The following is a 14,181-nucleotide window of genomic DNA, read 5'->3' as shown; positions in this document are numbered from 1 at the left end:
GTCTGTGTTTATGTACGTCCAGAGGCTTATGCTACAAAGGGATTGTCTCCAGATAGGAGATGAATGAGTTTGTCAGGAGTGGAGATTTCTTTTGTTGATGAAGTGAGTAATCTCCTTAAAGACTCTACTGAAGGTAAAGTGAACTGGTGGAATATAAATGTACAAGAACACACTTATAGAGCTGGGGAGCTGCTGGCCTGCAGGGGGCTGGGATTTAAGGCCTTGTCTGGGGACTCAGGAAAACCTGAGTTCAGTTCCTAGCTTTGCATGGATTTCCTCAGACATGCTGAGAAAGCCACGTTACTTCTCTAAGCAAAATCCTGGCTCCAGTGGCAGTTCGCTTGTCCATAAGATGGGGATAACCCCTCCTTTCTATTCTCTATTGTCTGTCCCTTCTGTTTGGGTTGTAAACTTTTGGGACAGTAGTGGTTTCTTGCTCCTATATGCAGGCACACCACCCAGCAGAAATATCTGGGTTTGGGGCATCTGGAACAAGCAGCCATCAGAATAACCTTGATTTTGCTCTTGTGGTGACTGCACCATCAGATGTCACTGCAGTGCCACTGCATTCGGACTTGCTATATAATTGCCTTAGAGCTGCCCAGCCTTCTATTGATTTCCAGCTGCAGTGCATCTATCTTGCAGTCTGTTCGCAGCCTGTGACTGCAACAAGCAAGTTTCTTTGATATCAAAATGCAATTTCTGATGTAGCTGCCTTAGATGTAGAAATGTTGTGAGAACTGAATTCCTCTTTGGTTACCTGTACCATGTGTTCTGCCTTAACTAATAGGACACAATGATTTGATAACTGTGATAGAGTGCTTTTAGGGACACTTCTTTCTCTTCGCAGCACTACAAACTGAAAGCTGCTGCAGGTACAATCCTAGATCTGTATGTCGTTACTGTCTGAATCTATTTAAGTGAGACATGAACTCCCACACACCATACTTTGACTAGCATTAAAAGTGATTGCCATTCATTAAAAAAGGGGGGGAAATGGTGTGTCGTATTGCAGAATCAGAAAGTTTTGAAGGCTGGGAAGGACCAGCCATCAAATGGCCATTATGCCCTCTATGGGGCTGTCGGGGTGGTTTAACAGGATGTTATAATGTAGATCCTACACACAGTATTTGTGTCTGCTCATATCAGGCATACATTTCTGACCCTGCAGGACAATCACTATCTTGGAAATTGTTGACATTTTCCCTTTACAAAGCAGGCAAGGCAGCCACTGTCTTGGTCAATGCCAGGGATTAAATCCAGGCAGTGGCATGCGATACAGCCTCAGCTCTTAAACTGCGTGTTGTAACAGCACCCTATCTTCTGTAGATCAGGCACTGTCCAAATACATGCAACACACTCTGGCCAAGGAGTTAGATAGGTTCATTCAGGAGCTGCTGAGACCGACAAACTCTTAACGTGAGCCTGCAAGCAACAAACAATTCAGGCGTGTGATTACACATGTAAGAGGCCCAGTGTTAAGGTAAGAAGCGGGGCATCAGGGAGACATTTTATAACAAAGATGGAGAAAGTAAAGCAGGGAATAAACTGTATTATCTAGGGCCACATAGCAGGTCAGTAGCAGAGTAGAGATTATAGTATAGGAGATCTGGAGTACCAGTCTGTGATTGCTCTTTTGCACTAGCCGTCATACAGTGCCTCTGAGACTTCAGCCCACTGAGTGGGCCTTGCTGTTGCTTTTGCACTCTTGTCCATAGGAAGTGCTATTAACAGCTCCTCTCTCTTACACCTGGGACTGAATTTATTCACTGTGTTGGGGGTGGGGGCAGAAGCAGAATGTTCCTTGTTGCTTCAGTGCTGTTAACTTGCTTTTTTTCAAACAACCTATTAGGGACCTGCCGGGAGTTGCTTCTACTGAAGAGACTAGGATGCCATTACTGCTCATAGATACCGCTGGCTGTGGTTTATTTGAGCTTGAAGTGGAAGACGAGCAGTCTAAAGGGAACCAAGGTACTGTGGCTTCATAGGATGTTAGATTTGCAGATAGGAATAAGTTTTCCCAGATCCCCAGTCCCATAACTTGTAGTCCTGTTGGCCATTCACCTTGTTAAGTCATAGAGCAGATTAGAGGCCAGCTGCAATAATACCAGGTATCTCGTTATCAGAGGATGATATGGGAGGCCAAGGGAAAGTCGCTGAGTAGATGATGGAGGAAAAATAATAAGGAAATTGTAGTTGCAGCAGTCAGAGAGTGGTAATTACATCTGAGGAAGGCTCTTCAAGGCCAGGGTGTGGGTATGCATCACCAATACAGATAAGAATTTGTGGGGGTGGTGGTCTCATATTCATGTAATGCCTTCAGAGCAAAGAATGGCAGGTGTTGTCTCCTCCTCTGCCCTGCAGGTGTCCTGACAGGTATAGCTAAGTGTTTAGAAAGGAGGTTCCTGCATTTTTGCAAGTGTACTACTGCCTACCCCTGGATCATAAATTAAGGCATCAGCTTCACAATGCATATGTGTGGGGAATGGGGGCATGTTCCATAACACATCTCTGGCAGCCTACCCAGGGCATACAGGAAACCTGTCTGGAGGGCATTTCCTTGAGAAATCCAGTAGCTCACTGCCTTTTGGAGGCCAAGAGGAAAGGCACTTTGTAGCATATCGTGGAGATTGGCTTCTGTGGGTACCTTACTCTCTAAGACAGAGGATTTCAGTCAAGACACGCTGTCCATGGGGGCCCCTTTCTGCTTCCTGGGAGATGTGACCACTCTAGCAGCTACATTGTCCAAGTCAGAATGAATGTTGTTGGTGATGACTTTTGAAGCAGGTAGAATAGATCGAGTCCTTATTTTAAAGAGATACCATTATGGTTGGCTATCACAGAATGTTAGCCTCATTTATTTCATATGCTGAATCAGTTTCTGAAGTCCTTAGATTTTGTCCATGAATCTTTTTCCCTTCCTCAGACCAAATACTTTACTGCTGTTTGTTCTCTTTTAAAAAATAGGTTTCATTATGGAAATTGAGTTTAATGTCAGGCTTCACAGCGGTTGTAATAAACCATGAGCTAAAGAACGGAATTTAAAAATGATGAAGCTACCTTCTCTGTGCTCTTGTAACTAGAGGGAGAATGGATAGTCAGGATAATGCAGCTCAAGGATGCCAGTTAACTAGGTCTTAATTTGTTCTAGTTTCTCTGCATTTGCTGGAGTGCTTTGAAATTGGGAGGGTTTGCTAGTGTATAGTCTTTGTGTTCTATGAGATGCGAAGCTTCCTCTGAAGTATACCTGCCCCAGTACATCAGGGGGAGTTTTATAACTGGGAGCGGTTTGCAAAACACGCTGATGTATAAAAATACGTTAACTTCAGTGAAGTGACAAGCAGGACTGCCAGCTTGGCAGCCATCTGATAGGAGTGATGTTACATAATAATTTTTATTATGGTAGCTCCTAGAAGGTCCTAGGCTGAACCATTCATCCCATTGTGGTAGGACACAGTAAGAGGCAGCCCTTCCATAGACAAGGACATGCACTGCGTTTGAGGGGGATGTTTTTTAGCCCCGTTTTTTAGATGGAAAGCAGAGGACTAAACTTGCCCAAGGTCATGTCGGGAGTCTGACAGAAGCAGGAACCAAATGATGGTCTCTTGCCCCCCCAGTTCTGCTCCTAGCCTACAAGCTGTTTTTCCCTATAGGGTGTGATGCACTACTGAAAAGATTCGTGCTGACTTTGATGGAATAAGGCTTAAGTAGGCCCTTTGATGCACAAGAAAGTGCTCACTTATAACAGCCATAAGATAACATCTGTTGCCATTTTCATAGCTGGGCAACCAGTTTGCAAGACAAAGCAGAACTTACTAGAGGTATCAGCCCCCAAAATCTCTATTGGTGCACCCCTAGAACTTGATGATAACTTTTCTAATTCAGTTGTCTTCATTTAGAGATCAGTTCCCAAAGTCCCAGGGTAATGTTTTGAACTGTAGCCTTATATTTTAAGATCCCCATGGCTTTTTATACCAAGAGCCTTTGCCACTGTGCGGCAGAAACTAAACAAAGCTGTGTCTGCACCAGAGGTTTTGCTGGCATAACGGTGTCATTTGATTCTGTCTGTCGTTCCCCCCCCCCCACCACCACTGCCCACACATACACTTCTAGCTGATATAACTCTGGTGAAGAAAAGTAACAGAAGTTAAAACTAAATCTTCCTGATTTTCAGTAATACGTTGTCTCCCAAGTGCCAAAGCCACTTTTGAAAATGAGTTAGACTCTAAGATCCCTTGGGGTTTAATGTTCAGAAGTGCCTAAGTACACAACATTAGACATGTCACTAGAAGAACAACTGTGAAAGTATGTTTATAGTTATGGAGACTGAGGCAGTGACAGATGTGTCTAAAATCTGTGTTGGAAATCCTTTTTTCTCTGGATATCTTATGGGAAGAAAGATATTATGGGAGTATTACGATTATGTAAAGTCAGGCATTCATGAGTTAAGAAATGCCAGAATTATGGTTTCTGTGTGGTGTGAATTCAACCTCCTGTGCATATGATGACACAATATTTATAAGCACATGTTAATTTTTTTTCCCAAAGCCCCTTACCTCATTTCAGGCATAGAATAGACGGTGCTTACTGAATGCTATTCGATGTTTCTTTCTTTTTCTTTTTTTTAACCCTCTTCATTCAACACCTGCATCCCAATCTTATTTACTGCCTGCTGTCCAAACCCTGCACTGAACATTGAATTATTCATTTGCCCCTGGGCTTTGCTGTAGAACACTCTCCGTGATATCGGAGTGCTTTGGACATGTCCATGAGTTTAGCTTCACAACAGCTATGGAAGGTGACGGGGGTTGGTATTATCTTCAGCTTACACCCGAAGAACTGAGGCAGAGAAAGATTAAGGCCAAAATTCTCCAGTGTCTGCTGATTTTCAGTGCCCAGCTTGAGAAAACTGAGGCCAACCATCTTTGTAACACTTTACATGCCCGAAGCACAACTTCTGATGACTACATCTGGAGTGGTATGTGCTCCACACTTCTGGAAATCTGTTTCACATTTGCCACCTAGAAAATAAGAAATGTGCAGCTAAAGACAAACTAGGGAAATTAAGGAATTTGGCCAGCATTACACACAAGCTCTGTGGCAGAGACAGGGATAGAATCCAGTTCTCCAGAGCAGCATTCAGGTGCCTCATCCATGAAATCATTACTTCCGTCCCAGCCATTCCTTCTCACTCATTAAACACCTTAAGCATACCCGAAACAAAAAATACTCAGATGCTTGGTAAAGAAAGTGTAGCCCATACTGGTTCATATTGGACAAAGCATATCAAGCAGCCCCTCAGCAGCCGCAGAGCCCCCTGCCAACTCCCAGCACAGCCGGAGGTAAGCGGGCTCGTGGTGGGAAGGGGTTAACTCCCCCTTCCCTGGGAGGAGGCGGCTGCCTGGAGCCGGGCCGGGTCAAGCCCCCGCCCAGGCCCCTACTTGGCCCAGCCCCCCAGGGAGCCCCGCAAACAGGCGCTCGAGTTAGCGCGGAGTTCGCGCAGGAGAGGGTGTGGGAGGGCACGAGACCCTGCCTGCGACCCCCCCAGAGTAGTCAGCCCCAGCCGTAGCCAGCCTACCAGAGGCATGACACGGATGGGCACGCACCGCACCCCGAGGGTCCCCTCGGGCTCTGCGGCCCCCCCACTGGGCACCTCAGAGACGGCCACCCAGATGGAGCCCATGGTTCCGGGCTCCACGCAGACGGAGCCCCTGGCTCTTGGCTGCGGGGGCTGCCTGTCCCTTTTTCAGGCTCTGGGGCCCGGGAGCATGGCCACCTCCCCTTGCGGGGTTTGCTCCCTACTGGGGTCTCTGGCGCGCCAGCTGGAGGAGCTCCAGGCCACAGTCCAGAGACTGCGTGCCATCAGGGACTGCGAGCAGGAGATAGACTCCTACTGCCAGGCCCTTCTCCCCCGGGAGCCGCAGGGTAGAGCACCGTCTCCCTCCAGGACTAAGGAGGACTCTGGGACCTCCCGCTCTGCCCAGTCAGGGGCATGGACCAAGGTGGTCAAGGGCCCTAAGGCCCGCCGCACCAAGGCCCCTCTCTTGCCGGAGCTTAGCAACAGGTTCGCACCTCTTGCAGCCCCAGCAGAGCCTGCTCAGTTGCCAGCTCCCGCAGGCAACCCAGGCTCGACTGCAGCTACTGGCCCCGCTCTCCCCAAGACAAAGCGAAAGGTGTTTGTTGTGGGAGACTCCATCCTGCGGGGCACTGAGGGGGCAATCTGCCGCCCCGACCCCTTAGCCCGGGAAGTCTGCTGCTTCCCGGGGGGGCCGCATCGGAGACATTGCAGAGAGGATCCCAGACCTCCTCCGGCCCACAGACTACTACCCCATGCTCCTTATTCACGTGGGCACCAATGACACGGCTCGGAGCACCCCCAGCCAGGTCATGAGGCACTACAGGGATTTGGGAGTGGGGCTTAGGGGTCTGGGAGCTCAGGTGGTGTTTTCATCGATCCTCCCAGTCTCGGGCTATGGGCCTAGGAGGGAGAGGAGGATCCACGCAGTGAACCAAAGACTGCGGCGCTGGTGTCATCGGGAAGGCTTTGGCTTCCATGACCACAGCCCGCTCTTTGGCGAGAGAGGCAGCGAGCTGCTGGGAAGAGATGGCCTCCACCTCTCCCCCCTGGGGAGGAGGCTCTTTTCAGCCAGGCTGGCTGACCTGCTCCACCGGGCTTTAAACTAAGCCCGCTGGGGGATGGGGGGACTACTGTCACTGCTGGCCCGCTGAGCGACCCTTGCAAAGCCAGCAGACCAAGGCACTTAAGGGAGCCCACCCCTGCCCCAGCCCTGGCACAATCTGTGGGCAAGGCAAGAGCCCCCAAGGGCACACTTGCCTGCCTGTACACTAATGCCAGGAGCCTGGGCAACAAGCAGGAGGAGCTTGTCCTCCTGCTCAGTGCAAAGAATTATGACGTCATTGGGATAACGGAGACCTGGTGGGACTCCACCCATGACTGGACCACGGGTATAGAGGGCTATACCCTGTACAGGAGGGATTGTGTTGACAAAAGGGGCGGGGGTGTAGCTCTCTATGTGAAGGAAAGCTACATGTCCCTGCAAGCTGATGTTGGCGACCGCCATCGACAGTTAGAGACCCTCTGGGTAAAAATTCATGGGGAATACGGCACAGGGGACACAACGGTGGGAATCTACTACAGACCTCCCACTCAAAGTCCTGAGCTTGACCAGGAGTTCGCCCGGGAACTGACTGAGGCCGCTTGCTCCAGGACCTTGGTTGTCATGGGTGACTTCAATTACCCGGACATCTCGTGGGAAGATCACTCAGCAAAATCTGAGCAGGCGCAAAGCTTTCTCTCGTGTGTGGATGACCTCTACCTGACTCAAGAAGTCTATGGGCCAATGAGAGGCAAAGCGCTGCTCGACCTGGTACTGGCTATGGGGGACGACCTAATCGGCGACCTAGTGATCGATGGGAAGTTGGGTGACAGCGACCACGAGCTGATCACCTTCACCATCCGCCGTAAAGCTGGCAAGTCAGTCAGCAACACAGAAGTCCTTGACTTCAGAAAAGCCGACTTTGACAAGCTCAAGAGGCTTGTCGGTCAGGCCCTCAGGGACCATGACCCCGGGGAGATGGGAGTTCGAGAAGAGTGGCTGCTTCTCAAGGAAGCGATCCTCAATGCACAAGCTAAATCTATTCCAACACGGAGGAAAGGCAGCAAGAAGGCACAGCAGCCCTCCTGGCTCTCCAGGGACCTAGCGGACCTTCTGTGGCTAAAAAGGAAAGCCTACAAAGGATGGAGGACGGGATTCACCTCGAAGGAGAATTATTCTGCACTGGTCCAGTGCTGCAGGGAGCAAACCAGGAAAGCCAAGGCTGCAACTGAACTCCAACTAGCTTCAGGCATCAAGGACAACAAAAAGTCCTTTTTCAGATATGTGGGGAGCCGGAGGAAAAGCAAGGGCAATGTTGGACCCCTGCTAAACCAGATGGGGCAACTGACAACTGACGCCCAGGAAAAAGCCAACCTATTAAATAGGTACTTTGCGTCAGTCTTTCATCAGTCACACAGGATGCCCGTGCCTGCTATGGGACAGGGAAATCTGGGTGAGGGGGATCCCCTACCCTCCATCAATGCTGACCTCATGAAGGAACACCTTGAGAAGCTGGATACCTTCAAGTCAGCCGGCCCTGACAATCTGCACCCCAGGGTACTCAAGCAGCTGGCGAGCGTCATAGCCCAGCCCCTGGCACGGATCTTTGAAAACTCCTGGCACTCTGGTGTAGTGCCCGAAGACTGGAAGAAGGCCAATGTGGTGCCGATCTTCAAGAAAGGGAGGAGAGTGGATCCGGCTAACTACAGGCCCATTAGCCTGACTTCTATCCTGGGGAAGATCTTAGAAAAGTTTATTAAGGAGGCCATCCTTGAGGGACTGGCCCAGGCTAACATCCTAAGGGATAGCCAGCACGGGTTTGTTGCGGGTAGGTCTTGTTTGACCAATCTCATGTCCTTCTATGACCAGGTAACCTATCACCTGGACAAGGGAGAAGAGATTGATGTCATATATCTTGACTTTAAAAAAGCTTTTGATCTGGTATCCCATGATCACCTCTTGGCCAAACTGGCCAGTTGTGGCCTTGGTTCCACCACGATCCGCTGGCTGGGAAACTGGCTCCATGGTTGGACCTAGAGGGTTGTAATTGATGGCATCGTGGTGCCCTGTGACCAGTGGGGTCCCTCAAGGCTCTGTCCTTGGACCCATCCTGTTCAACATCTTCATTAATTATGTGGACATTGGAGTCAGGAGTGGACTGGCCAAGTTCGCCGATGACACCAAACTTTGGGGCAAAGCATCCACGCCAGAAGATAGGCGGGTGATCCAGGCTGACCTGGACAAGCTCAGCAAATGGGCAGACGAGAACCTGATGGTGTTTAACACCGAAAAATGCAAGGTTCTCCACCTTGGGAGGAAAAACCTGCAGCATCCTTATAGGCTCGGCAGTGCTACGTTGGTTAGCACTACAGAAGAAAGAGACTTGGGGGTCATCATTGACCACAAGATGAACATGAGCCTGCAATGCAATGCTGCGGCTAATAAAGCGACCAAAATGCTGGCTTGCATCCATAGATGCTTCTCGAGCAAATCCAGGATGTCATTCTCCCCTTGTACTCGGCCTTGGTGAGGCCGCAGCTGGAGTACTGCATCCAGTTTTGGGCTCCACAATTCAAAAAGGATGTGGAGAAGCTTGAGAGAGTCCAGAGGAGAGCCACGCACATGATCAGAAGTCAGGAAAACAGATCTTACGATGAGAGGCTGAGAGCCATGGGACTCTTTAGCCTGGAAAAGCGCAGGCTCAGGGGTGATCTGATGGCCACCTATAAGTTTATCGGGGTGACCACCAGGATCTGGGGGAACATTTGTTCACCAGAGCGCCCCAAGGGATGACGAGGTCGAACGGTCACAAACTCCTGCAAGACCGTTTCAGGCTGGACATAAGGAAGAATTTCTTTACTGTCCGAGCCCCCAAGGTCTGGAACAGTCTGCCAGCGGAGGTGGTTCAAGCACCTACATTGAACACCTTCAAGAGTAAATTGGATGCTTATCTTGCTGGGATCCTATGACCCCAGCTGACTTCCTGCCCTTTGGGCAGGGGGCTGGACTCAGTGATCTCCCGAGGTCCATTCCAGCCCTGATGTCTATGAAATCTATGAAAGATAGTATCCGAGCATGGGAGGTGTTCGTCAGTCTTCCTGTGTAGGGGGCATCAGATCTGTAATTGTTGCCCAGTAAATGATTATTTCCTTAACAAATGAGTTTGCTTTACCTCCTTCCCCTCTTGGGTCATCTTCAAAAACTGTGCATCGTTTTGGGTCATTTTCCAAAAAATGAGTCATTAAAAAAAAGAAAAACTTTATTTAAAAAAAATAACCCACTGCACTGAAACTATCAGCTAAGCAACACCCTTAGCCCTGCCTTCATTCCCCATGCTCTCCTTTGAAGTATATGCCATTAGACCCTCCCATCTCTCAGGCCTACCATTAGGAATCCCTGTAGGGAAGGAGACCTGTGCGCCCAAGTGTCGTTCCTTTGACCTCAGTAGAATTTCATAGTTTCATAGTTTCATATTTTCTAGGGTCGGAAGGGACCTGAGCAGATCACCTAGTCCGATCCCCTGCCATGGCAGGAAAGAGTGCTGGGGTCAAACGACCCCAGCAAGATGTTCATGTAACCTCCTCTTAAACACCCCCAGGGTAGGAGCCTGCACCACTTCTCTTGGAAGCTGGTTCCAGACCCTAGCCACCCTGACCGTGAAGTAGCGCCTCCTGATATCTAGCCTAAACCTACCCTCTGCCAGCTTGTGACCGTTATTCCTGGTCACTCCTGGTAGTGCTAAGGGGAACAGGGACTCCCCCAATGCCTGCAGATCCCCCCTGACTAATTTATAACAGGCCACTAGATCCCCCCTCAGCCTTCTCTTTTGGAGGCTGAACAGGTTCAGGTCCTGTAGCCTCTCCTCATAGGGCCTGCCCTGTTGTCCCGTGATCATACGAGTGGCCCTCCTCTGGACCCTCTCCATGCTGTCGACATCCCTCTTGAAGTGCAGCGCCCAGAACTGGATGCAGTACTGCAGCTGCAACCTGACCAATGTCGCATAGAGGGGGAGGATCACCTCCTTGGACCTGCTCAAGATGCATCTGTGGATGCATGCCAAGGTGCGGTTGGCCTTCCTGACTGCCTCTCCACACTGCCGGCCCATGTTCATCTTGGAGTCAGTGATGACCCCCAGATCCCTTTCCGCCTCCGTGCTGACAAGAGGGGAGTTCCCTAACCTGTAGGTATGGTGCCGGTTGTTCCTCCCGAGGTGCATCACCTTGCACTTGTCTGTGTTGAAACCCATCCTATTCTCGTCCGCCCACCCTTGTAACCTGTCTAGGTCTGATTGTAGCCTGTTGCATCCTTCCAGTGTGCCCACGTCCCCCCACATCTTAGTGTCATCAGCAAATTTGAACAGGGTGCTTTTTACCCCCTCATCCAAATTGCTGATGAAGATGTTGAACAGTGCGGGCCCGAGGACCGAGCCCTGCAGAACCCTACTGCCCACGTCCTTCCAGGCTGAGAAGGACCCATCCACCACCACCCTCTGGGTGCGGCCCTCCAGCCAGTTGGCGACCCATTTGACTGTGTGGGTGTCTACACCACAGCCCCCCAGTTTCTTAATGAGAACGGGGTGAGAGACAGTGTCAAAAGCCTTCCGGAAGTCCAGGAAGACTATATCCACTGCTACCCCAGCACCTAATGATTTGGTGATCTGATCGTAAAAGGCCACTAGGTTGGTCTGACAGGACCTGCCACTGATGAACCCATGTTGGTTGCCCCTAAGCATGCAGTCCCCTGCTGGCCCCTCCTGGATGTGTGCCAGCATAATTTTCTCAAACAGCTTGCCTAGGATCGAGGTAAGACTAACTGGCCTATAGTTTCCCGGGTCCTCCTTCCTGCCTTTTTTGAAGATGGGGACCACGTTGGCCCTCTTCCAGTCCTCTGGTACCTCACCAGAGCACCATGAGTGCTCGTAAAGTTGTGCCAGGGGACTTGCAATGACCTCGGCCAGTTCCTTTAGAACTCTAGGGTGGAGATCATCCAGGCCGGCTGACTTGAATATGTCCAACCCCTCCAGAAGCTCCCTAACTAAATCCTCGCTAACCCGTGGCCCAGGTGTGCCTCCCCCGGGGCCTGAGGGGGGCCCAGCAGGGAGGTGGCTGTTCTGGTCCCTACTTAGGAAGACGGAGGCAAAGAAATCGTTAAACATGTTAGCTTTGCTGTCTGGTGTGATGACCAAGTTTCCCATGGCGTCCTGCAAGGGCCCCACATTACCCGGGACCTTCTTTTTACCCCCTACGTATTTAAAAAAGGACTTATTGTCCTTAATCTGGGAAGCTAGCCCCAGTTCCATCTCTGCCTTGGCCTTCCTAACTACCCCCCTGTATCCCCGAGCAACTACAGAATAGTCCTCCCTGGTGATGACCCCTTCTTTCCATTGGGTGTAAGCCTCCTTTTTAGCAAGGAAACACTCCCAGATGCTTTTGGTGAGCCACGGAGGCTTGTGTGCTCTCCTGCTCCCTTTGATCCTCGTTGGGATTACCTTCCTTTGGGCTTGGAGGATCGTCTCCTTAAGGAGCAACCACTCTCCTTGGACACCTGGCTCCCCTCCCCTCTGGGACCTCAGCGATTCTCCAACTATCCTCCTTAGCTCATTGAAGTCTGCCCTCCTAAAATCTAGGGCCGCTGCCTTACTGCATGCCTTTGCCACCTTGCGCTGGATGGTGAATTCCAGCAGGCGATGATCGCTGTCGCCCAGGTGGTTGAGCACCCGCAGCGCCCTCACCAGGTAATCACCTGTGGCCAGCACCAGGTCCAGCAAGACGTCTCCCCTGGTGGGGCTGTGCACCTCCTGGGTTAGATGGAGGTCCTGCACTCTGGCCAAGAGCCTACGTGAGCGTTAATACCTGGCTGACTGTTCTTCCCAGCAAATGTCTGGGAAGTTCAGGTCCCCCATGACTACCACATCCTTAGCCTTCACTACCTCTGTGAGCTGACCCAAGAATTCCTGGTCAAGCTTTTCTCCCTGGTTGGGAGGACTGTAGTAGACTCCCACTGTTAAGTCTCTTTCCCCTCAACTGCCTTGTACTCTAACCCAAAGAGTGCCCCTCCCCTGACTCCTTGCTAATTAACGAGGATGTGTATTCCTCCCTAATATAGAGTGCCACGCCCCCACCTCTCTTTCCTATCCTGTCCCTCCTGTACAGCCTATAGCCCTTGACATTCACCGCCCAATCATGCGTTGCATCTCACCACGTTTCCGCAGTCCCCACTATGTCCGGGCTGGTGTCAGCCAGCAGGAGGGTGAGTTCCTCCTGCTTGTTGCCCATACTACGAGCGTTTGTCTAGAGGCATTTGAGGCCTCCTGTGGATGTGTGTACTGACCCCCTAGTCCCAGCATTAACCTGGCCCCTCTCTCTTACCTGTTTGTTTGCTTCGCTCATTGGTCTGGGCTGGGCTGTAGTTGTGGGTGCTGTTTGGTCTGGCAGTTTGATGTTTCCTCTGCCCTCATCTTCCCCTTCCCCCGACGAGCCTAGTTGAAAGCCCACCGGAGGAGGTCTGCCAACCTAGAAGAGAACACACGCTTAACTTTAGGGGAAAGGTGGAGCCCGTCCCATCCCAGCATGTCTTTCGTCGTGATGTGCCGGTCGTGGCTGAGGAAGCCAAAGCCCTCTTTGAAGCACCATTCCTGTAGCTGCCAGTTGGTCTCCGCGATGCACGTTTCATGCTGTCTACCTCGTCCACTCAATGGCAGGATAGAAGAGAAAACCACCTGTGCGCCCATCTCCTTCAGCATGCACCCCAGAGCATGGTAGTCCTCCATCAGGCGATCAGGGCTCCTCCTGGCGGCATCGTTAGTGCCCACATGGACTAGGCACCAGGGGCCTGAGCCCCAGGAACTAGATGTAGGATTGAACCTGTAGAGAGTAAATGCTGTGGATCAGAGATGCAAGCTGCATGCTCAGCTTGCAGCACATGGTTAGGCAGGCGTGTGTTACTCAGAGATGGGTCTGGCCACTATTTTCCAGTGCTGACAAACCTGCCTAGTGAGGAGCTGGGTCCACAGAGTCCTAGTCTGGCCTTTTTGCCTGGGCAGTTCTTTTGTATTGTGGGTGGGGTTTGGGCCTCAAAGACATTCTTGAATTGCCCTGTAAGGGCATCAATTGCCCTGTTAGGGAGCATCAATTCATTCTGCACTGCTAAGAGCTTTAGAAGAGCTTTTAATACTATTTACTTAAAAAGGAGTTACTCCCCTCTCCTCCCCCCACCATTCCCTCTGCCTTTTGTATGTGAAGTAGCTCAAGGCCAGCGGTAAAAGGCAGAAAGACCAAGGCTTCCTCCCTTCTGTGTTTCTGCAAGGGCTTTTCTAGACAGCAGTGGTAGCCAACCTCTCAATTTTCTGGTCACTAGCTGAAATGGATCGCACTGTTTTTGCCAGTACTGAGAGATTCACTTCCATGACCACCTGTCAGTAGCTAGCCTTTTAAGTGAGTCAGTGCTGCAAGACCCAGTCCACAAGAGAAGAGCCCTGTATGTGTGCCTTCCCAACGGTTTATTTGTTCCTCTTTTCTCTCCCCCTCTTGCCAGCATACAGTGCCTTGTGACCGGGGTCAGCAAC

At 50.8% G+C, this 14,181-nt stretch overlaps 1 protein-coding gene across 1 annotated transcript in view; it reads left to right on the top strand.

Annotated features, from left to right (window-relative positions):
- Positions 1 to 14,181, top strand: part of IGHMBP2 (immunoglobulin mu DNA binding protein 2) — a 129,345-nt gene that overhangs the window by 86,630 nt on the left and 28,534 nt on the right. The window contains exon 10 of the mRNA XM_090032338.1: positions 1,853 to 1,971. Coding sequence (XP_089888464.1) covers positions 1,853 to 1,971 — 119 coding nt within the window. The remainder of the gene's footprint in view (positions 1 to 1,852; positions 1,972 to 14,181) is intronic.

This window comes from Crocodylus siamensis, chromosome 2 (genome assembly GCF_052110815.1).
Source record: "Crocodylus siamensis isolate JL-2025a chromosome 2, ASM5211081v1, whole genome shotgun sequence".
In the NCBI taxonomy this organism is placed as follows: domain Eukaryota; kingdom Metazoa; phylum Chordata; order Crocodylia; family Crocodylidae; genus Crocodylus; species Crocodylus siamensis.
This window is presented reverse-complemented; position numbering and strand designations above follow the sequence as displayed.